Genomic DNA, 22,819 nt, shown 5'->3' with positions numbered 1-22,819 from the left:
TACACTCTGTGAGGTGTAAACAGAGAAATGGTGAATCGCTGCAGAGTGCCATGGGGGAAATGTGGGGATCATCACACTGTCAATGATGACATGCAGGGTACTGTTACCAAGTAGTTCACCCACCATCCAAAGCAGCAAAGCAAGGGTGTGAGTATAGAATCATAAAATCATTGAACCATTCAGTTCGGAAAAGACCTCTAATGTCATCTAGCCCAAATTTTAACCTAGTACTAAAGTCCACCGCTAAACCATGCTACTAAGTTGTAAATCTACACATTTCTTAAGAAGACCTCCAGAGATGGTGATTCAACCACTTCCCTGAATGGAATGGTTGGCAATACCGTTGCCCTTGGTGTTTGCTGTAGAAAATGCAGACATGCACACTATCAGAATGTGCAATGCATCGTGTAGAGCTGGGAGCTTAGTCACTGTTGAAGAGTTAAGTGAACATATAAGAGGAAACATAACTATATTTCTTTATGTCAAAGAAGTTTTTGTTTAAAAAGGAAATCCTTGTTTCAGGATACCTGGAGCTTTCCTTAGACAGACTGTATACTTCCTTTGAGTGACTGGGAGTCTAGAAACTTCTCCAAAGTCCCAGGCCTACATACATCAATCAGGAGTGTGTCACTGATACGGTCTTTGTCCTGCTTCATATTTTTCTCCTTTGTCACCACTTTGTCTTCCTCAGCTCCCAGTACCATGACCATAAAGTCTTCCTTTTGACGGGCTTTACCCTCTGTTCCTACTAGTCCCCATTTCCAGGGCTATGAAGCAATCCGGGGATGTATTATGTAGTGCAAACTACAGCAGCATTGACAACTCTTGGGCTCCCTCTTTGGAGAATATTAACTTTAACTGCTTTTTTCTCTGCTGTGAAGGAGCAGAGCCTGGTATGGTTCTCCCATCTGCTTCTTGCATGCTGAATTCTTATAAACTCAAAGACTCAAGGTCTATCTAGAGAAGTAAGCAATGTACCATTTCTTAGTGTGTCTTTTGTAGCAGAATATAAAAGTTGTATTTGATTCCTGATTCCAGTTTCAGATTTCAGATGAAACAGGATTGCATAGGACACCAAGCTGCTTTCAGAACAGAAGACCTTTGTTCCTTTGGCTATACATAAGCACTAGCTCATCTTTGTGAACAAAGGCTTTCTAAGGCAAGCCCCACAATAAGCAGAGAAAATCATGCTACTGAGACTAGGGTTAAGAGATACAACATACCTAGAAAAAAATCCTACAGCAGTTGTAGCCTCTCTGCTTTTCAAAATGTTCATCTCAGTCACCTTGGGAGAATTTAAAAAATTTCAGCAGGCATTTCAGCAATTTTCCAGATTTTTGTACCTTACAGTACAGAAAACAGAATCTTCGGCCCTACGCCACACACTGCAACTTACTCTCCAGTCAGAGAGCCCTTCTGTGACTGTGCTTATCATACAGATACAAAAGGAATTTACTTTAAAAGCATAATCAAATCAGTAATTAATAAACATTTTGCAGATGTTACTCCTTTGTGCTCACTGGTTTTCTTTAATAGCTATTCATTTTGACTTACAGAAACTAATACAGCATGTGAGAGAAATAGTAAAGGTAGTTCAAATACCTTCTGATAAATACTGTTGTTTTCCGTATTTCTCCCCAGGCAGGATTCTGGGCATGTAAATGCCTCTCATATGGGTGCTGTTGCAGCCTCTTAGGAGCACTCTACTGTTTAATATGTATGACAACGCCTCATGAATATACCAGAATATACCAGCATATGAAATTTCTTACCTGTTTTCCCTGTAGAGCCTGAGGAATAAAAGGAAGGGTCTGAGCTACTTGTGCCTTTACCGCACTTTAACATTTGTGTCTTTACCACAACTATTAGATCCACAAATTATACTGGCAGCACTGTAGGGATGGGAAATTACTTGGGCTCTGGAAGGAAAAGCGATGTTTATACATTCTAAGAGAAAAATAAATATTTTGGCACAGCATTGTTGTAAAGGCATTGTGCACTGTCAAGTTGCTTCACTGGGCATCAGAGGGATGGGGACGGGAAAAGAACATGCTGCATTCATAGAATCACAGAATCATCTAGGTTGGAAGAGACCTGCAAGGTCACTGAATCCAACCTCCGACCTAACACTAACAAGTCTAAAATTCAGAAACGGAGTGTGACCATCAGTCCCCAGTTCTTCAGGAAGTACAGAGATCAAATGCATTTTGAGAAGGCATTGGTGTGATTAAGATAATGTTATATTAAGAAAAGGTGCCAAGCCAGGGGAGGGTGGTCACAAAAGGAAATCTGCAAAAGTATAGTTCTGTTTCTGAAAGTGGTTACCCGGGTATTGCTACAAAAATGTGTTACCACAGATGTCAAGATGGGAAACTGGTCCATCACCTACTTGCTTGTTTGTTTTTTTTTAAATTTATTATTATTATTATTAGTTATTTTCAGTTTTGTTAGACTGATGCCTAAACCTTATTTTTTTTTAATATATGTATTTTTAATTTTGATAAATACACATACAAGCACAATGCCACCTGATGATCTCTCCTAATGACTTAGTTTGTGGAAACCTTGTTAGCTTTCTGTTCTAGAATGCTGGTAATATGTTAAAAGCCTAAAAGGGGCTGAATTTTTCTCACAAAAACATATAATTTGAAGCAGTCCTGCTGTGTATTTAGTGTCAGGAAACAAAACCCTGGAGGGAAAAATAAAAAAAAAAATAAAAAAAATGTGTGGAAAATCCAACTCTTTGGTAAAGATTTGTAGCTGTAGTGCATTTCATTTGACAATATTTGTCATAAAGCCAGAAAAGAATTTTGCACTGTGATCTGACTTCTTTGTATGGCCTGGCTAATTAAAGCTGTGCAGACATCTTCACTGAAGGCGTAGTTGCTTGGAAATGTAGGGGGGAAGCTCTCAGGAGCTGTTAACAGCCATCTGTTAATAATCTGATATAGTGTTCAATAGGAGTTTGAGGGCTGCAAACACCCTGACATGGGGACATGTATCACACCTAGCCAAGCAGATCATATCTAATGCTTTGCTGGCCAATAAAACCTGTCATAAAATATCAGTGCACCCAGATCATTTTTTAACACCTAGTTCTCAGCCTGCTTTCTAAATCTTGCACCATTTCCCAGCTGACAGCACAAAAGCAGACGCATCAGACTTGCTTTTTATTCTTTTAAATTGGTTGTCATAGAGTGGGATCTATCCAGTCTGAAATCCAGTATTAATTACTTCTCAACAGCATTTTCCAGTCTGATATATGATTATGGCTGAAATGGGAAGTGAAATATGAATGGAGTTTGGGACCATCCAATATGCTAAAGTATTTGTGATGGGGACTTGCACACTACCACCTAGCTTTCTAGGGTTCATTTTGAACTCCCGCTAAGGAAAAAAAAAAAAAATCACCTTTGGACAGGAACAGGTTTTTTTCTTGGACACAAAAAGCTTAAATTTTTCCAGCATTGTAGGTATCGAAAGTGTGGAATATCCACTTATTCCAATACTCAGCTATATTTTGGAGTGGAATTTTCAACTTGATTTTCATCTGAGAACTTATGAGAGTGTTAATTTTTCCAGCTATTTTGGAAAGTAAAAGAAAATATCATGTGCATAAAATATTCCTTGCTTATCAGCTTCCTACAGGAGCAGATGTGAACAAGCAGCATTCTGCCAGACCTAGCAGTTCTTAGCGCTTTGGACCTTTAAAATGTTGCTCGCCAACAGCAATTAACTAACAGCAAATAATTTATTTGAAATAAACCTTCCCTTCAATTAAACATAACATTTCTTCAGACTTCTATCTTAGTATTTTTAATTAATGTATATTTTACTTTCATTTTTCTTCGGGTCAGAAAAAGGCTAAAATCATTTTGTTTTTTTTAAATATTATTTCTCCTTGACTGGTATATTGTTGTTTGTCTTCAAATCTTCTACACAGGTAGCTAATTAATTGTGTTGTTCTGGTTCTGTTTGCAAATAATAATGAAATTGGGTAATTATGAAATCTACTACTATCTCTTTGTACAAAAGATAAATTGAATAATATTTAGTGATAATGCACAGGTTTAGTTGAAACAACTCCCAGCTATTTTGATGCAAACTTTTTTGACTAAGTTAAAAAAGTGTTAAAGTCAATAGGAAAACAATACTTGCTTAAACTCTTTTTAGCACAAAGAAAACTTTTTAATTTAATTTAATTTAATTTAATTTAATTTAATTTAATTTTACTTTATTTTTAATTTAATTTAACTTAATTTTATTATTTTATTTTATTTTTTAAAATTACATGTTCTTTTGCTGGAGAAGGAGAGACAGTTTAAGCTGGTGCTTGCAGACAAGCCAAGATATCAATGTCAGTTGCCCCTGTGCAACTCTACCAACGTCAGCGCCATGAATGTAGTTTAGAGCAGAATCTTGTCTCTGCTTTCTAATGCAGTCTGCTAACATGAAATTATTCAGTAGTATCAGTGAAAGCAGAATCAAGCATCTAGAATTTTCTTCCACTAAGTCCTTTATGTCTCTTTTGGTGCTTTTCCCTTCCATTTAGAAGCTCGTTGTTACTTCCCTTTCCAGGGAAGCTTATTAGTTACTGTCCTTGCCACCCTAGCTTTCTCTGTTGACATGCCTGTGAGCAATGGTGATGTGAAGCTCTTTGCATGGCAGAAGTTGGAGAGAAGATGGACATTTACAAAATGAAAAGTGGGTTGGAAAGGAGCAAACCCACATTTTTTTCCCTTCCTTCTGGGAAATAATGAGTGGTCTTTAATGGGATTAAAAGGTCAAAAGATTGCATGAAAGAAAGGAATAACATTTGAAGTCTACTTTTTTTTTTTTTTTTTAAATTTTCTAAATATATCACTGTTGTTAACTTACACATATAGCACACATGTACATTCAAACATATATGCAGAGACAGACAGTTATGTCCTAGCTGTCCTGTGAGAGGATACAATGCTCTTTCTGGACTGAATGGGAAAAAAAGTTGTCTTAGGCATCTGTCCAGATTCTCCAGAAAACACTGCAGTGCAGAATTCCAGCAGCAGAAAGATGCAGCAGGGACTAATGCTTCAGTACCAAACAGCTTCACACTTCTTTTTCCTACACTGGTATGATAGACCAGTACAAAAGTCAACATGCAGGGCTGGACAAAAGAGAGTCTTGCTCTTTACATTGGGAGGCTATATTAATTTGACTCATGCTTTTGGTAGTTTCAACAAACAGAGCTCTTGTGACATCTACCTGAAAGGATAAGGATATTCTCCTTCATAGTGTAAACCCCAGAAGAGTCAAGTTTTGGCTATAGCCTGTTGACTTCATAACTGTTTATCCTACTGATGTTGGTGTCTTGGGTCCTGCACTAACAGGACTAAATCTGTCCAGTAGGATGACGTTTCAATGTCTTTTCTACATGTTGGAGATTCACAACTCCTACATGCCATCAGGCAGACAAATAAATACCTTACATAATCAGTGGATATTTGAGTAATTTGACTGAAATAAGTTTGTAAAAGAAAATACTTGTAACAGTTATCTGAAAACCAGAATGGCTGGGAGGTTTCTGTTTCACTTGCACTGGGTTAGACTAGTTCACTTTGTCTCTTGATCTCTACTTTTTATGAGGTTTCTAAACCATTTGAATCCTTTTGCAAATTTTACGAAGCATCTCCATAATAGAAAAAAGGAACACATACTAAATACTTGTAAGTTGCCAAAAAGTCTGACAAAATGTAAATGACAAGAAGAAGATGCATTTTTTTTTTTTTTTTCACCAGGCTTGCACTGTGACTTGTTATTTTGTTTGAGAGAAAGAAGGCACTGATAAATGTATCAAAGAGCTTTGAACAGAGCTGTTGCTCAAAGACAATTCTGCAGTGTTTTCTTGGCAGTATGTCAGAATAGGAGCTACCTTCTTGTTGCTGGTTCTGGCAAAGAAATCAGAGCTTTTCCAGTCTGCAAATGGCAGAACACCAAAATGTTATGTGGCTGTGTTCTCAAATACAATGAGGAGTTTCTTTCATTAATGAAAGATAATATGGATATAGAGAATCCATGTTTCAAATTTTCTGTCTGGTGGATATAATCATGTTACTAGAAGTGCTAGAGATGAGGGGAATAAGGCTTTTTTTGTTTGTTTATTTTCTTCTTCTTCTGTTTTCCTTTTTTCTGACTCTGCTTCTAATTTGGTGTGTGGCCATAAATGGCCACAAAGCAAGACAGTTCACATCTCTGTGCCTCTGTTTCCTCATCTGCAGGTTGGAGACAATAAGTACTACTTCTCTGGGCTGTTGTGAGGCTGAATAGATCTGTATTTTTTTAATGACTATCATACGAAACATACCAAATAAATGCAAAATAATGAAAAGTAAATATGATCAGACCCATCACCGCTCCTTTTCTATGTCCCTTGGAGCAAATAAAATGTGCACGAGACCTGAAATATTCCAATGTTATCTCTGAACAACCACAGTAAAATTGAAAAATATTTATTTCAGATTCTAATTGAATTAGCATCATTACATAATTTTCACTTACATTCATCAAGTAATGCATTTGCCTGTTATATTCAGGTTGATCTCTCCTAAATAGAACCACAGACCTGTGCAGGATGGAAGGGACCTTGAAAGATCATCAGGCCCAGGCTTTTGTGGGGAAAAGGAGCCTAGATGCACCCTTTCCACAAGAATATTGAAAGCTCCCTGTGATGGGAATTCTAGCACATCCCTGAGGAAGTTATTACAGTGGCTGATTATTCTCACTGTAAAGAAATATATATATATTATTTCTTATATCGAGACAAAACCTCTCATGGTGCAGCTTTTTCTTCTCTGTGAAGAGAGAGCCTCTATCCTCTTTTAGGCACCCTTAGTGCCTAAAGTACTGGAATTCCGTGATGAGGTCCCCGCTAAGCCTTCTCTCCAGGGTGAAATACTTGGCTCTATCACCTTTAATATCTGCATGGTGATTGACTGTACATGGTGATTGCCTCCTTTGACTATATGATTATTTTGCTCATGGGCCAAGAATACCTCTTAAGAAAAAGAGGGACCACGCCTATGACAACTATTTACTTCCTCACTCTGCCACAACGTTTGTGTGTGATGCCAGGGAGCTTGGCTGTAGTAATGACTATGCATGAAAGAACTAGATGGAGAGAGAGGTAGTTAAATAACCACAGCTTCACCAGATGCTCATCTTTGCAAATGAGCTCTATGTGCAGTTGTCTTTCTGCTACTAGTTGCAGCAATCTGAATGCACAAGTACCTGTTGGAGCCACCATACACCTGATCTAGAAGAACGTTTTTCTGCAATACATTTCCTATTAGTTTAAGCCATCTATGTCTTTTCACTCCTTCATTGGAGCCATTCTTTTATTCCAGTGCTGCACTTCCCACACAGTTCTGCCAGTTTCACTCATATCCTGCAGCCCTTCCACTAGTCTCCTCCCACACCTTGCTCTGCAAGGCTACCACCTCCACCTGCACGTCACAAACTGCCAATAGTCTAGTTATGCCTCCATCCTATTCTCCCAGTCCACCCTAGTCCCTATCAGAAGGGTCCTGCTTTTCCAGACGCTATTTTTCATCTTCATTTGAAAATGATAGAGGAAAGAGGGATCACTATTTCACCTCTAAAGTACAGCTGTAGGTAGTGTGCTCCTCTCCTACAAGGTTTCCTGTGACCTGGCACTCCATAGAAAAGAGGCAGGTGTTTAGTGGCTGTAGATTGCAGGTATCTTTTCTGATCTCTCCAGGTTCCTTTCTCACTCCTTTTGCCCATGCAAATTGTCCTGTAACCACCTGAAGCCCATGACTATGTATTACTCTGTGCATTTTTTCTATCCTGTGTTTTCCTACTGATTTCCACTTCTTTATGGCCTATTTTGCCACATGAGTGTTGGCTCCAGTTGCACTGAATGCACGTTATTGCATGGAGTGTATTTTTCCATCATCCTAAGGACTGGATGAAAGCCTGTGAGCACAGCTGTGTGGTAAGTTTTGCTGTATTTCCTTCTCATTTGTCCAGATGTGCTATACTTAATGGTGTGGCTGTACTCCAGGCATGTAAAGTGTCACATTCTGTGTGTGTGTCCATCTTTTTTCTTTCATTTCTGCAGTGCTTTCCATATGTGCTGTCTGTGTGGGGAGCTGAACTATATCCTGTGAATAGCATATATCACTGTCTCCATTACATCCCTTCTGCTTACCTAGCACTACAGCTGAATATGCTGGACTGGTAAGGTGTTGCATATCTGCTGTGATATGGCCTGCCACAGAAAGCACATGTTTGTTATTGGTGTATTATGGGAATGTATGCAAATTCACTATGGTGTGGGGTACAACTAAAGACATGCCAGGGTTTTAAAATGGTAATATTTGTACTGTGGCCAGTGCAGCATGTGAAGATACATGTGCATTTGATGCAGTGTGAAGAAGCACGGTGGAAGAGGTACGTATGTATATTTCCAGCATGAGGTGCAGGATGTAGCCTATGTTTCTGTGTATGTGGTCAAAGTGGTGTTTGATGTGTTCATGGATGTGCAATGCATTTGTCTATTTGATGTGATGAATTTTCATCCTCTCTCCTCTTCCCCCATTTCACACTATCCTGCTCATTGCATATTTGGCAGCAAAGTGTCTTCTAACTCCAGGTAATGGAGGTAGATGCTGCTGCTGGATGAGAAAAAACCTCAGCCTTCTGTCACCTCCTGTGAGACAGAAGGCAGCTGGACAGGCAATGACATCAAAGGCTGAGGTGTGTTTTCTGTTCCTGCAAACCTTGCTGCACTCTCAGGGGAAAAAGGGCAGCTGCTAGTGGAGGAATATGAGGATATTGGAAGACAGAAGTCACAGAATCTGTCTTTGCTACAAACTAAACAAAAAGTAAAGGGTTTAATTCATGGAAGAGAACTCTGCTTGGATGAGAATATATACCATCAACTGCTGATCTCCCTGACATGTTAGGAGACACTCTCAAATCCGGCAGGCAGCTGTCACCTTCTTGTAGACCATTTGTGCTTCTAGATTGCTCTCTCTGTCAGTCTCTCTGTCACTGTCATTGATGGTGCTGAGCAGTGGCAGAATAGCTCATAACAGGTAGAGAAAAGCCAGATTTCCAGCAGGAAGGTGGCAGCCTGTAGATTTGGTGGCAGCTGTGAGACTTGCCATGTACAGGTTGTACATGCTGTGAACACTGAACAGGGATGCTTTCACCCAAGACTTACTTTCTCTGCAAACAACATAGATTTACATTCCAGTGGATGTAAATGTCAGTACCTAAAGGTATGGTGCTACATGGACAACTATTCCAAAGATGTCAAATAGCAGACTAGTATGCTGACCAAAATATCTTATGAATTTTCTCAAGAGCGGTTAGGCACACCAAGGAGTGAGAGAATGTCCTACAATAGGTAACATGAATCACTACCTCCTGAAAGCTCTCCAGGTTCCCAAGTGGGGTGTGGACGCTGCAGAAGACTGCTCAGATGGTTAGAGAGGATTTGTCAATGAACAACAGAACAAGGTCCTAGGCTCTGACAAAGACTTCTTCTAAGCTTGCAAGATAAAAATAAAAAGTTGACAGGAGATGAATCAGATCAATTTTTCCTTCAGCTACTAATCCAGAGCATTCCACCTTAATGCAGTTCTAGCAATGCCTTCATTTGAAAATGAAAATCTTAATGTTCTCCTGCTGTTTTCATGTATCACTATTTACATCACTTTTTAACAGCCCAAACAAAAACACAACATCCAAATGACGTTGGCCAGGCTGCAAAATCGGGGAGAATCACATCCTTACTTCACAAAAAGATGCTGCAAAATCCAGCTTTTTCAGGAGAATGTTAACTAATTCCTGTAACACAGATATAGCCAGGATTAAGCTATGCTCATGCACGCTTCCAGGAACAGAAATACCATGGGACTTGAAACATCCTCCTAAACATTGGCAGCACAGGCTGGGGCAGTCACTGTTCATGGTCTCTGAGACTGGGTCAGTCCCACAAGTGCCCTGGCAGCAATGAGCTCTCTAGTCACACTCTGTGGCACATCCTGGGGGAGTGTTTGATTGTCAGAGGTTGAGTGACAGGAGTAAGCTGAAGTTCCTCCCTCCGGTAGTTTTATTTCTGTTTTAATCAGTGTTTCTTTCATCTTGGACATGATTGTTTTATGGGAATGAAAAGATGAGTATTTAACATAATTTGGGACCCATTACATTAGTCCAGATCTGCTTCATGGTGGTGTTGTGACACCCTAATTCCCAAGGTCATCTTTTTCCTTAGATACTCTCTGATATTCTCTGTCCCAAGAGAATGTTTTCTTTGAAAAGAAGCATCAAGATCACTGGAGAGAACATCCCAGGTGCAGTGACAGTGACCAATACAGTGTATGAATTACCCAACCTCTCTTAACCAGCTGAGCCCTCAGTTTCTACCAGGCCTTGCTCAAATCCAGTTTTTATAACCTTATTGGCATGACAGGAGAATAAAGGTGACAACCTTTAAGCATAGGCTAACATTTCACATATGAACCAGTTATACCATATTCAGCAAGTGTGCTATTTCTTTCGTGAATGGCACTGACACAAACATGCAAGCATCGTGGCAGGTAAGAGGCATACAAGGATCATTGATATGCCTTTTTCCTAGAAAAAGCATGAGAGGGGGAGTGGGAGAGGTCTGGTTGGTCAGATACAACTCCATAGTGGTTTTCTACTTCAGCCAGCAGAGAACATCATAGCCTAAAGAGTAAAACATGCACTACATTTGAAGCTAAAATTCAAGGCTGAAAACTGCAACTACTTTGAATTTCAGTGGGTAGTCTAAGCTTTTAGCAGATCTTTGTCTAGCTGGAGTCACAGCACCATTATGATATACAGAGGGGATTTGTTTTAGTCCTGGTAGTGTTTATAAGCACAGAAGCTTTGCTAAGTGTAGGCTCTGTGTTTACATGGTGCAGGATGAATTACTGTCTCTGATAGACCTCAGTACAAACAGCAAAACCTCAAACCGTGGCTCTACCTTTAACACAGTGGGGAAGAAAATATCCTGTTGGGCCTAATAAATTTTGTTCCTGTGAGTTTCAGTGTTACAGTTCTTGACTTTGGTGCTTAAAGCAACTTTCTCGCCCACTCCATGTGCAGCCTACAGACGCCATGACAAAAGCTGAAGGATGCTTCTTGTCAGCATTGGCACAACTCTGGGTCTGGTTGGGATGGAATTAATTTTCTTCATAGTAGCTTGTATGGTGCTGTATTTTAGATTTGTGACCAAAACAGTGCTGATAACACATCCATGTTTTAGCTATTCCTAAACAGTATTTATACAGTGTCAAGGATTTCTCTTTCTCACTGTCCCCCCATTGAACAGATTGGAGGTATGTAAGAGGTTGGGAGGGGACACAATCAGGCAGGTGACCTGAATTAACCACAGAGATATTCCATAATATGTAACATCATGCTCAGCAAAAAACAGGGGGAGGAGGGGTTTTAGGTCAGTTAGACATCTTCTGCTTGGGAACTGTCTGGGTATCCATCTACCCATGGGAAGTGGAGAGTGATTAACTTTGCATCTCGTTTTGTTTTCTCTTTCTTCCACTTCTTCACTTATTAAATAATTTTTATCTCAACCCACAAGTTTTTCATGCTTTTACTCTTCCCCCGATCCACTGGAGGTGGAGATGGAAAAGTGAGGGACCAACTGTGTGGTGCTTAGCTGCCTACCAGGGTTAACCTATAACAAGTACTTTGGCTCCATCCTGGCTAGCAGTACCGGCACAAACCAACATTTGTGATGCCACAGTGGAACAGGCATGCTCCAGTGCCCAGCTTGGCCTGGCCCCACAGCCTGGAAGGATGAGTGAGGTGGGGGAAGCTATGCGATTCTCACCATTGCCTTGTGTCCTGGAGTGGCTGTGCTATGAGCAGACAGCACCTGCTGGGCTTGCCTGCTCCCAGCAGGGCTCTTTTTCTGTCAGCATACAAATATCCATAAGGATACGCCCAGAGAGGTTGTGCAGTCTGCCTCCTTGGAGATATTCAAAAACTGTCTGGTCATGATCCTGGGCAGACAGCTTTCGGTGGCCCTAGGGTTTGACCAGATGACCTCCTGAGGTCTCATCTAACCTCAGGTATTCTGTGATACCATGATTCTGTGAAGCCCAAATCTACTGCCATTGCAGGCCTGCCCCTCAGTGAATTCTGCATTTCCTTGTCCCTGTGGGGGGCACAGGGCAGGCCCAGGAATGGTGGCCAGGCCCAGCCACCAGCCTAGACCACAGGGCTCATCACAGTGGTGAGGAGGGTGCAAGGTCCAGATAGGAAGTCCATCCACAGGTCAGGGTCAGGACCAAGTCCTGACGGCTGGGCAGGGAAAAAATAGTGGTGAGAAGTTCTGACAAAGCTGCCCCAGCTGGACAGGCCCTTTATTTACAAGCACACATATGGGGAGAAATACTACAGTTACCTGTTTTGGACCAAACTTGTGGTTTTCAATGCATCTTTATTGATTGGCTGATTTAGCTCAAGTAATATGAACTTTATTTTACAAGAATCTGCAGCTAACCAACTCAAAAAGAAATTACCATCATTACCTTGTACAATATTGGACTAGCGCGCAAAAACAGAAGTAAATGCCACAATCCAGTTAAAAGAAACGTAAAATAACTAAATTAAAGTGTAAACTCTAAATGCAGCAAACAGCTGAGATTAGTCCCATACTTATCACTTATAAACCCATCAATGAGAGGGTAGAGGTCTGAACAATTTTAAAAAAACACCTCAGATTCCAATTAATTTCTCTCAAGTGTGCCTAAGCACAGGTTAGTTTCAGACAATACACAACCCTGTGCTTAGCAGCACATGTGAGTGAGTGGGACAGTGGCAGAGAGATGTACACCATCTGCCCCCATCTTGTCTCTCACCCTAAAAAACCTTCTGGGTCTGTTCCCTGCTTCAGAACATTCAGAACTTCCTAAAACAACAGACTGATGTAGATTTGCACCCAAACGATGTGAAAAGAGTTTGACCATTGGAAGAATGTGGGCCAGTAAGAGAGGACTGAACACTGCAGGCAGAAACTGTTTATCTGAGCTGGCAGTAGGTACAACTCATCCAGACGCATTTATTCCAGATGAACACATGATGGAACAGCAAACCTCAACTTCAGAATGAAAAACTAGATAGAAACCCACCTACTTCATCTTTTGTTCCCCCATTTTCAGTCTGTCCATTCTGACTACCCTGCCTAGATCCTTTGCACTTCCTCCCTTCTCTGCCATTCATCTGCTACTTTCCACAACACACAGTCAGTGACTCTCCTGCCCTACCATACTGCCTCCTGGACCTTCACACAGTTCTGTCAGTGACTCCCGCTCCACACTCACAGCCTGCTTTTCTGCCATGTACAACTCAGTGGAACAAGTCAGAAAAGCCTGAAATCTGATTTCCTGTTTCCCATAATCCAAGAAGCACTCATCTTGATCTCTCATTTCTGAGGAACAGAGACCTGGGATTTAACTTCTTCATGTATATATAGTAAACACTCTCAATTTATTTTGGACTCTGCCTGTCTTCTTCATCTATCTTGTTTTTTCCTCCATCCTGGTCCCTCCCCTAAATCTAGGAATGTTTACAGTAATTCAGGTCCAGTTCTCTGACTTTAGATAAAACCCCAGAACCTTCCTGAAAGTCAGCTCACTCTGCAAACCCCAGCCCCTCATCAGAGTTATGGCAGTTATGGGAAAATCTGCTGTTTGTGCCACCAGGAAGAAACTGCTTTGGCATGACAGCATAAGGCTTACACTGGACAGAATCTATCTGGTACCTTTCTAAGAACAACACTGGCTTAAAGTAATTAAATACAAAATCTACAGAGAATCTTTTCCCCTTCATGTCTAAAAGCACCTCTCTTGTGTCAGAGTGGCACTGTTGTCCAATCACAAAAAGCCAGCAAAAGACACACGGGAGGAACTGATTTCTTCTGCTTGTGCAAGTGGTGCAAGATCTGTACAGGGATGAGACATGGAAGGGAAGGCTAAGCCCAAAGGACTTCTGCTATCTTCAAATCTGCAGAAGACTGGTACAAGGACAACACTGATGGCTAATTTTCTGTGTTCACCAATAACAAGACCATTAGTAATTAATCACCCTAATGCATTGCAAGGGAGAATAGTTAGATAGCAAGAAAAGCTCTCTCACTTGTAGGTTAGCTGGGAACTGGTACAAGCTATCTAAGCAGCCTCCAGGATCCGCCTACATGAATTTCACTAAGAACAAGTTGGAAGAACAGTCATGTTTGGTATACTCAGCCCTGTCTCAGAGCTGGAGTGGGCTAGTTGTTCTCATGAGGTCCTTTCTAGCCCTATGCTTGTAAGTTTAGCAGTTGGCTTCCCTGAAAAGAACAAAAGGGTTGTTTCTTTTTTTTTTTTTTTTTTTTTTTTTTTTTTTTTTTTTTTTTTTTTTTGTCCAGCACTTGCAATTAAAGCAATAAAGGAAAAAAAAAATCCTTCCTTTTCCCCCCATCCTCTCAATCTTTATGTCTCACAGCTGAGGAGTTCTCAACCCTCAAGAATTATCTTTTCTAAAACTGCTGAAGTGACAGAAAATGCAGTAGTCTCGTAATGCTTCACAGGTAGCATCTGGTGTGAGGACTGTCAGCAGAAGACAGCCTTGTATGGGCAGGATGAAATATTTCACAGCTTGCTGAATGCTCATAGGAGTGTGGTCTGTGCCATGGGTAAGGTGTGACACGGTCAGTGTACGATACATGTTCCAGGCATGCCTTCCTCATCCAATGAAAGGGTTACACATGAATGGCCATTTCCGTCCTGTGCAGTCACTCTCCAGGAGCTCCACTGGCTTGTCTAGCAGCCTCCAGTCCTGGCTAACAGCTTCCAGCTGTGGCAACAGAAGAACTACAAACAGTGGAGTCTCCCCACTCCTCAACCCAGCACTCCTTCCCAGCATATCAGTTCACCCTTTCATTCACTGTACCCTTAACCTCCCTCCCCTCAATTAAAAAATGATGGTTATAATTAATGCATGGAAGGTGATAGCATTTGTGCATGTATTTCACTTCCAGTTCTCTTCCCCTCTTCTCAAGCATTGTCCTTCCTCCTCTCCAACACCCCTCCCCCCCCAATCAGTTCCATCAGTCCATCTCGCCTGCATGCCTGGGGGGCTGACGCTCACTTGCCATAGACGCTCTCATCACTGTAGGCCACATAGAGAAAATAGTCCTCCTCGTGGTTATCCTGCAAGGGAAGAAAGGGAGGAAGTAACAAACCATAGCCCTGTAATTCACTACATGTGAAAAAGCCCACCAGGAGATCACTGTAACAAGAAGAAGGGCTAATCCACTACATCAGAATGTGTGGAGCAATGCTCCCTGGCCACGGCTCTACCTCTACATGCAGACATGTCACATTTCTGGACACACCGGATTTACTAGAAAAGCCACAGCCAGAGCATCCTGAAAACACACAACAGGAACAGCCCTAACTGTTGCAGACTGTGCACTGGTATGGCCTTAAGGTCAGGGGGAGTGACTTGGAGAGCTTTAACATGTCAAAAATAATCTCTGCATACTTTGGTGTTTGATAAATGTGGTTATATTCATCATTTTTCAGAACACCTTGACAAGTGGCTGTCCTGTTTTATATATGGACAGTAAAACAGATGTTAATTGATTCCATAGACATAAAAAGTCTGCAGAATGCCAGAGACAGAGTCCAGATCTCAGCTCTGGACAGTTAGACATACTTTTATCCTACATGTCCAGATCTGGGTGTGCTAATCTTATATCATCTTCATTAGTTTATATACACATTGTCCAGTCATTGTCAGACACAGTGCCTGGTCAAATAAGGCTTGCAGCACCAAATTGGAGCTTTCATATTAAAAAACACCAGCACAGTCAATGGAGAAATCAAGGAGAAATCAGCTAAGATTGGCTAAGAGGAAATTTTTTTTGTATAAACAGGAAAGGTAGTGCATATGTTCTGTTTCCTGCTCCTGACACTTGTGCATCTGAAATATGGGTAAATGGTTTGTTTCAATAGCTTGTTAAAGTAGTATGACCAAAGATATAACTGCTGGGAAAACTATTCACCACCTGATATAACAACACTTTTAACTAGCAAACAATTAATTACAATTACTAGGCTCCCTGGACTCCTCCTTATAACTGCAGAACATCATTTTCCTGAAGAGATGAAGGAATATAGCCCAGGCCAAAGGCTTCCACGTTCAGGGATCTGTGGCCAAGCTGCATCTGCTGTCAGCTGAGTGGTGCACAGTTGTACTATAGCAAGGATATGTGTTCTTCTGGACACTCCAACAAAAGGAGAAAGAGATGGGCTAGGCTTACCTCATACAGCTGGCCCATGGTAGCACTGGTGGGGGGGATGGTATTATTGACAAAGAAGAACAGTGCATCCTCTGGCCTCAGGTGGATTCGCTTTCGGATTAAGAAGTAGAACTGCCCAACTAAAGAGGAACAGAGGAGAACATCTTAGATGCAGAAAGACCTTCCTTTTTAATTTATTTTTTATTTTTTTAAATTTGTTGTTTTATTTTATCCTAAACATGGTTGTTTTCTTTTGGGAAAGAAGCTGTGGAAATCAAACACTATATATAAAAAATAGTGGAAAAGGGACAATGTGGAAAAGCAAGTAGGAACTTCATGACTGTAACCACATTAGCAGCCATCCTGTTCAGTGCTGGCAAGTTCTCTATGTCATCTTAGGCCATTACATCCTCTATATCCACACCTCACCTATTATGGTAGGAAATGCTCTACTGCAGGGATTGGTGAAAAGACATTTAACTTGCTTAACCTTTGAATCCTATACATCAATAACACCTTGGAGAATATTGCCAGAGTGTAAATATATTTATAATTCCTGAAAATAAATTCCTTATTTGCTTTAGCTATTTTCCACAAAAAAAAAAAAAAAAAGTATTCTGCAGTCAATTTTATCCTGTAAGGAAAAAAAAAAGAGCTGTTCCTTTAACTCATTCATGTTCTGAAATGAAAACAAAAATATACTAAATGGTCATGACCACTCAGAAAAGGAACTTTGTGTCCATGACTCCAACCATTGGTGGTGGAAAACTATGACACTCTTTCAATAACTTGTCTTTTCCTGCCACAAGGATACAGCCTCTGGCAACCTGAGCTGCAGCTAAGTCATCATTGATTGATACTTATGCTACTGCCTATGACACACAATTCAGTCATTTTCATCATAGCTAGAAGTCAGCAGTGACACGTGCATATTAGTTAAGTCACTGGCACACCTCAGACATCTCAGACAATCCTGCATGCTGATAATCCAGACTCTAAAACACGTAAATATAATGAGTATAGCTAATTAAACTGGGGTAATGATAAGATGCTTAGCTCAGCCTGCCTAGATATTTTTAGGTGATGATAGTATGAATAAAAAGCACTTCTAAAACCTTCTCACTGAAAATCAGGAAGAAAGGAGGTAGACTTTATTACCTGTGAGGTCAGAAGGTACAAGATACTTCCTTTTGTCTAGGTCGGGTACTCTGGCTTTTGGTGCTTTTTCTACAATTACCTGGTGAGACAGAAAGCAAGAGACAAGCCATGGCTATCATAAAAGGAAATGGATGAAAAAAGCATCAGTGTAAAGAGATATTACCCTTTTAGAGAGCTGGTGCCAGTGGTGCTGGCCTTTAAAAATTTCTTTAATCTATAACAAATAGACAACATTACACAACAGACAGCTGAGAAGAAGACTGCAAATCACTGACAATGGCTGTGCTGGGAACCTGGGATGTAGCAGTAAGCACAATGTGTGCTTACAAAAAAAAAAAAAAAAAAAAGAGATTGGAATAGGCTTAAAAATAAACTGCAATAACCAAAAAAAAAAAAAACCCAACCAGGTCACCTTGAAGGTCCCAATGCAGGTTAATTTTGTATGAAGGAACTAGCAGGAGGCCAATACATGAACACAAGTAAATTGAACTGTTTCCAGGTTACATTTCTAAACTGCCTGGCACAAAATCAGCCCTAGTCCCAGTAGTCCCATATCCTACTTTCCAAGCTCACCCATACTGAATGCTCTAGAATGAAGTACAGAATTAAAGAGAAACTGCGGCTTACTGTGGAAGGTTGTGGGTTTTTTTTTGGGGGGGGGAGAGGAGAGGGAGCTGTTAATCCCCAATTCTTCATGTAGTTAACTTCTACCCTGAAATTCATCTCTCTTATTAAGATAATTAAGATTATTTCCCTACTTGATACAGTTATGTACATTTCCTTATTCATATAAATAAATAATAAATACAAAACTGGGTACCATCTGGATCTACTGAGACCTTTGACACAAAATACTAATCCTTATTATATGACATAGAAAAGCATAAGTTCAGCAGCTTTAAGGTCAAAGAGCAAAGAGATCTTCTGCTACATAAAAATATCTGTTACAAGAGCTAGGCAAAATGTTTACTTCTGAAGTGGGAAGAATTCCAAAGTGACTTGACTTTCTTCCATGAAAAGGCTCGGAAGCCTTTCCAGAGTTTGGAGGTATGTTTGCATGGAAACACTACGCATGTATGGAAAGGAAGTGCAGACACTGCTAGGGTTTTTTTGTACATATTTCTGAACAAGTAGAGATACATTAGATGATTCAATCTATATGGTTTGCTGTTCTGCGGAAGCCATTTTGACCATCTAAACAAAAATTGAATTTCCTAAATTTTCTAAGCTTTTTCATTCCACTATACCCCATAATTTAACATAATCCATATGAGACACTGTGGGACTAATTTCTAAGGCCTCCTGCTCCCATAGCCCTTTGGCAACCAAAATCAGCAGGTATGTCTGCTGTACAATAGCTGAATTGCTGTGGACTAAGACTTCTTTAGAACCAAAATGGTGTCACATCAGCAAGACACTGTCAGAGAAAAAAACACAGTGATTAGCTTGGTGTATTAGCCTGGAAAAAGTGCCATGCCAGCCAAACTCTCCTCCAGAGATGCAAGTGAATATCTGCAAAGCATGTCACATAGAAGGGATGCTGGCTTGGACTTCTCTTCACTGTGCTCCATCTGGATGCTGCCAACTAAAAAACCCTGAAAATTCTATGTTTGTTTCTGAAATAGCAGTAATCTCTGCTAGTTCAAGAACTTTAAGCACCTCAGTTAGTACAAGGCAATTGAGCTCCTTTAAGTTTGTGGTAAGAGATGTATTTCCATACAAGATGCAATTGATAAGTATTGTGAAGGGTAGCCAGTTCCACAGCCTTGCTGCACAGGTACAGGCTGAGCAGCAACAGCACTTTGCCTGTTTTCTTACCCTCAGATCCTACAGGGCAATATCTAGTACAATAAATTGCAGCGGAGAAAAAATTTGAGTTCTTGCCTCTGATTTCAAGAAGAGACAAGTGGAACTTCTAGGCAGTAGCAGTGATATGACCACATTGACTCAAAAGGATGGCATGTAATTCAGTAATGTAGCTAGATAATAAGGAAAAAATGGGGGTACCTCAAGTTATGCCATGCATGAGGATGAGATGAAAGTGCTGGGGCTTCTAAACCACTAAGAAGGATTCAAATCAAATCACCGCTGAGCTTGAGAGAGGTCTCTCTCTTGTGAAGAGCAGGTAAAGACTGGATGTGTTTTGATAGACTACCAACTGTAGTCAATGTGCCTAATAACCCAAATATCTCTTCTGAAGGTTTCTTCACACACACTGACAAACCTACAAAGAAAATCCAAACGGCAGATACAGATTATCTCCATATCTGTTGTTGCTGGGTGATGACTGTGGAAATGCGGGACTGTGCCAACATGTGCAAAATGCTGAGACATATCAGGGCACTGCAGTGTAAGCAGCCAAAGGGCCATCATCTTCAAGGATCATGCTGTTGAGAAGGGCAGAGATGGAAGTGATGCAAAGAACGTTGTCTGCTGCATTCATTTGTTCCATGGGCAGCTCTGACAACAACCTTCCCCTAGCAATCCACATCTGGGCCTCTCCATGAGGTGTTTGCACTCCTCCTCAGCTCCTTAACTTAGCTCACCTTACTATTTTGGTCCTGACTTTCTCCATAAAGCTCTGCAGATGGCCCTCTGTATTGATCTTACCTCTTGCCAGACAGTATCTGGTCCTAGGCTCCCCACACAGCTCCTCCAGACACATCTATCATGATCTCCTGCATAATCTGCCATGCTGATCCTCAGTTTACAGTTTGTCTTACTCCTGACCTGCAGAGCCCTCTGTGGTCCTTGTCTCAAAAAACAGAACAGCATATACTTAATCACTGACCTGATGCATGATTAACCTGCCATGCTATGCCAGCGTCCCCCAAAACAGATGGGCAAATTGCACCCAAATTCTGACTTCCAAAAACTTCTGAAAAAATAGTCATGGGCCATTCCCAAGATGAAAAGTGATCTTGACCTCTGGTATAACTGCTCCCCCTTGCCCTTAGACTTACAGGGAAGTCTCACTTCGCTTGCACACTGTACCCCTGGGCAGTAAATCTAGGACAGACCTCTCCAGTGGGGATGGAGAGAAAGAACATTTGCAAAACGTTTATTAAAAGAGGACCAAAAATAAATAAATAATAATATCACAACTAATCTTGCTATTTTTGTTTTGCAATTATTAGTAGTAATTATAAAGCCAGGAGTTTTCCACCAGCATTCCAAAGAGACCTATGGACCAGTTTAGCTAGAAGATGACCTTGTTTTCCAAGTGACCTTTTTTCCACAGCTTATTAAAGAGGAGGGCAGAAAGACTAAGAAGGACCATTTACTATCATTTTTTTTCTCACCTGTAAAGGAAAAGGACAGAGCAAAACCACACTGAAGTGCCAAGCCAAACGCCAGAAAATAAAAATAAAAGCAAAGCACCTGCTGACACGGGTGTACATCTTGTTTTCTGCATCTCGCTCATTGTTCTCCTCCATTTTCAGAGCGAGTGGCAAGCTCCTTCCCCACCCCCAGCCCCACGCACACAGCCTGCCATAAAAAGATGAAGGGCGATCTCGCTGCCCAGCCACTGCGGATGCCTGAAAAAAGGGAGTACGGCACCCCAGCACCCCCGCCCACCCTCACGGCCCCCGACATACGATAACCTAACAGCTATCGGTCCGCGATAAAGGGAAACGCGGTCTGGAATTAATGTCGGAACATCGCTGTAGCCGTCATCTTTACTAATCCCGTTTTTTTTTTTTTTTTTTTTTTTTTTTTTTTTTTTTTATCCATTTTTTCCCCTTAAAAAAGCACAGCGGCGGGCGGGGGGGATGGCGAGGGCTGCAGGGCGAGCCCGGCACACTCACGGGGACTCTGTCGGGGTATTTCTTCCGGATTTTCTCCCCTTCTTTTTTCCTGTACTCGAACGGGTGGTCCTCCTTGTACTGGAACTTCATGCTGCGGCGCTGCCGGGCTCCGCGGTGCCCTCCCGACGGCTGCTGCGCTCTCGGCGAGCCCCCAGAAACGCCCCCGGCACCGCAGCCCCGAACCGAACCGAGGCGAGCCGAGGCGAGCCGATCCGTGCTGCGGGAGGAGCCGCGGCCGGCAAATGGGGCGCTGTGACGCTACTGGGAGGCACCCCGTCGTCCCCGCCCCCCCACTCGTGTTACCTTCCCCTCCCCTTGACCCACGCGTGTACCCCGCTTCCGACGTGCGGGGTGGCGGCTCGCTCCGTCTACGTTCGTTTATCGCGGGTTTTGTCTTCGGAATGAAAATAAAATAAAATAAAATAAAATAAAATAAAATAAAATAAAATAAAATAAAATAAAATAAAATAAAATAAAATAAAATAAAATAAAATAAAATAAAATAAAAATAAATAATAAAATATGGTTGAGCAACCCTGGCGTGACTCAGGGTTGTATGGGCACACACTGCACCGTGGCCGAGGCCCGGTGTCCCCACGTCATGCTGGGGTGCCTCTGCTGGCCTAAACCTGGGGAGGTCGAGCTACCCTCCTGCCCCCCGCCTGTTCTTCACTGCTTTAGGTTCTTTAGGCTGTGGGATGTAAAATGAAGAAAAAAGGGGCGGTGCTTTTTCATGGCTGTCCCTGTGGTTGTTGGCTCTGGATTCTTCTGTTTATGTTTTGTTCTCTCTCTCTGTTAAAAAACAGGGAGCAGAAAGTGTGTCACGTAACGCGCCAGACCAGATGCGCATTACAGACAGCAGATAGTAAAGGGAACTGGCTGCAAACAAGCCTGAACTGCCAGCCAATTTTAGCCCAGTTACTCAGCTGATGCATTCTTGGAATATCTATTTTTTTTTTCTAGCAGTGGCTAGGCTCACAATTACTTACTGACCAGCAAAAGACACAGTATTAATGAATGGATCAGCACTGTCAAATCAGCACAAAAAACTGAATGCTATTACCTTGGGCACAATGGGTGAGAGTGCATCAAATAATTATTTCATTGCATGCCTTATCCGGAGAAGCAGAACTTTTCCAAGGATGATATTTCAAGGGTGATATTTCATTTGTGCAGTGGTTTTGGTTGCAGCAATATGTGCTGAGTGGGGCAGCAGGCTGCCTTGGATGCCATAAGGCAAACCTCTAAGGCCACAGCAGTGACAGAGGTGAGAGATCCCAGGTTTCCCATATCTGATTCAACCCATGTCAGTGCATTGGCAAGCAAGAGTAGAAAAAGACACACTTGCCATTTTGCAGGACTCTGCGTCTAGTGTGGTTAGAATGGAAAAAATCCAGATTTGAGTGGAGTCAGCTTGAAATCTGAAGAAATTGAAGAGCAAGCTGGATGTCCCTTAATGATGTCCTGTAAGGGTGCTCCTAAGGTGTGCTCCTTGGTGGTAAAAACA

At 41.5% G+C, this 22,819-nt stretch overlaps 2 protein-coding genes across 3 annotated transcripts in view; both read right to left on the bottom strand.

The window, feature by feature from the left end:
• Positions 1 to 12,335, bottom strand: part of SYCE3 (synaptonemal complex central element protein 3) — a 42,756-nt gene extending 30,421 nt beyond the window's left edge. The window contains exon 1 of the mRNA XM_084509602.1: positions 1,773 to 12,335. The gene's annotated coding sequence lies outside the window, so the exon portion shown is untranslated. The remainder of the gene's footprint in view (positions 1 to 1,772) is intronic.
• Positions 12,336 to 12,479: 144 nt separating this feature from the next.
• On the bottom strand, positions 12,480 to 21,616 carry GABARAPL1 (GABA type A receptor associated protein like 1). 2 transcript variants are annotated; one of them, XM_084509544.1, is made up of 5 exons: positions 21,313 to 21,616; positions 17,504 to 17,582; positions 16,367 to 16,485; positions 15,190 to 15,251; positions 12,480 to 14,895 (listed from the first exon to the last, which is right to left on the bottom strand). In XM_084509544.1, the coding sequence occupies exons 1-5, from the start codon at positions 21,400 to 21,402 to the stop codon at positions 14,862 to 14,864; spliced, it is 384 nt and encodes a 127-aa protein (XP_084365670.1). In that variant the 5' UTR covers positions 21,403 to 21,616; the 3' UTR covers positions 12,480 to 14,861. The 2 variants fall into 2 exon arrangements, with proteins under 2 accessions (XP_084365670.1, XP_084365671.1); XM_084509545.1 differs by having other exon boundaries at positions 15,171 to 15,251; positions 21,313 to 21,614.
• Positions 21,617 to 22,819: the final 1,203 nt, after the last annotated feature.

The sequence above is a fragment of the Aythya ferina genome (genome assembly GCF_964211825.1).
Source record: "Aythya ferina genome assembly, chromosome: 1".
Lineage (NCBI taxonomy): Eukaryota > Metazoa > Chordata > Aves > Anseriformes > Anatidae > Aythya > Aythya ferina.
This window is presented reverse-complemented; position numbering and strand designations above follow the sequence as displayed.

Bases quoted from the DNA above. Each gene is read 5' to 3' on its own strand.
- GABARAPL1 (XM_084509544.1), bottom strand. From the start codon at position 21,402: ATGAAGTTCCAGTACAAGGAGGACCACCCGTTCGAGTACAGGAAAAAA. The intron at 17,583-21,312 runs GTGAGTGTGCCG...CTGTCTCACCAG, and splicing joins AATACCCCGACAGAGTCCCC to GTAATTGTAGAAAAAGCACC. The intron at 16,486-17,503 runs GTAATAAAGTCT...GTTCCTCTTTAG, and splicing joins TGTACCTTCTGACCTCACAG to TTGGGCAGTTCTACTTCTTA.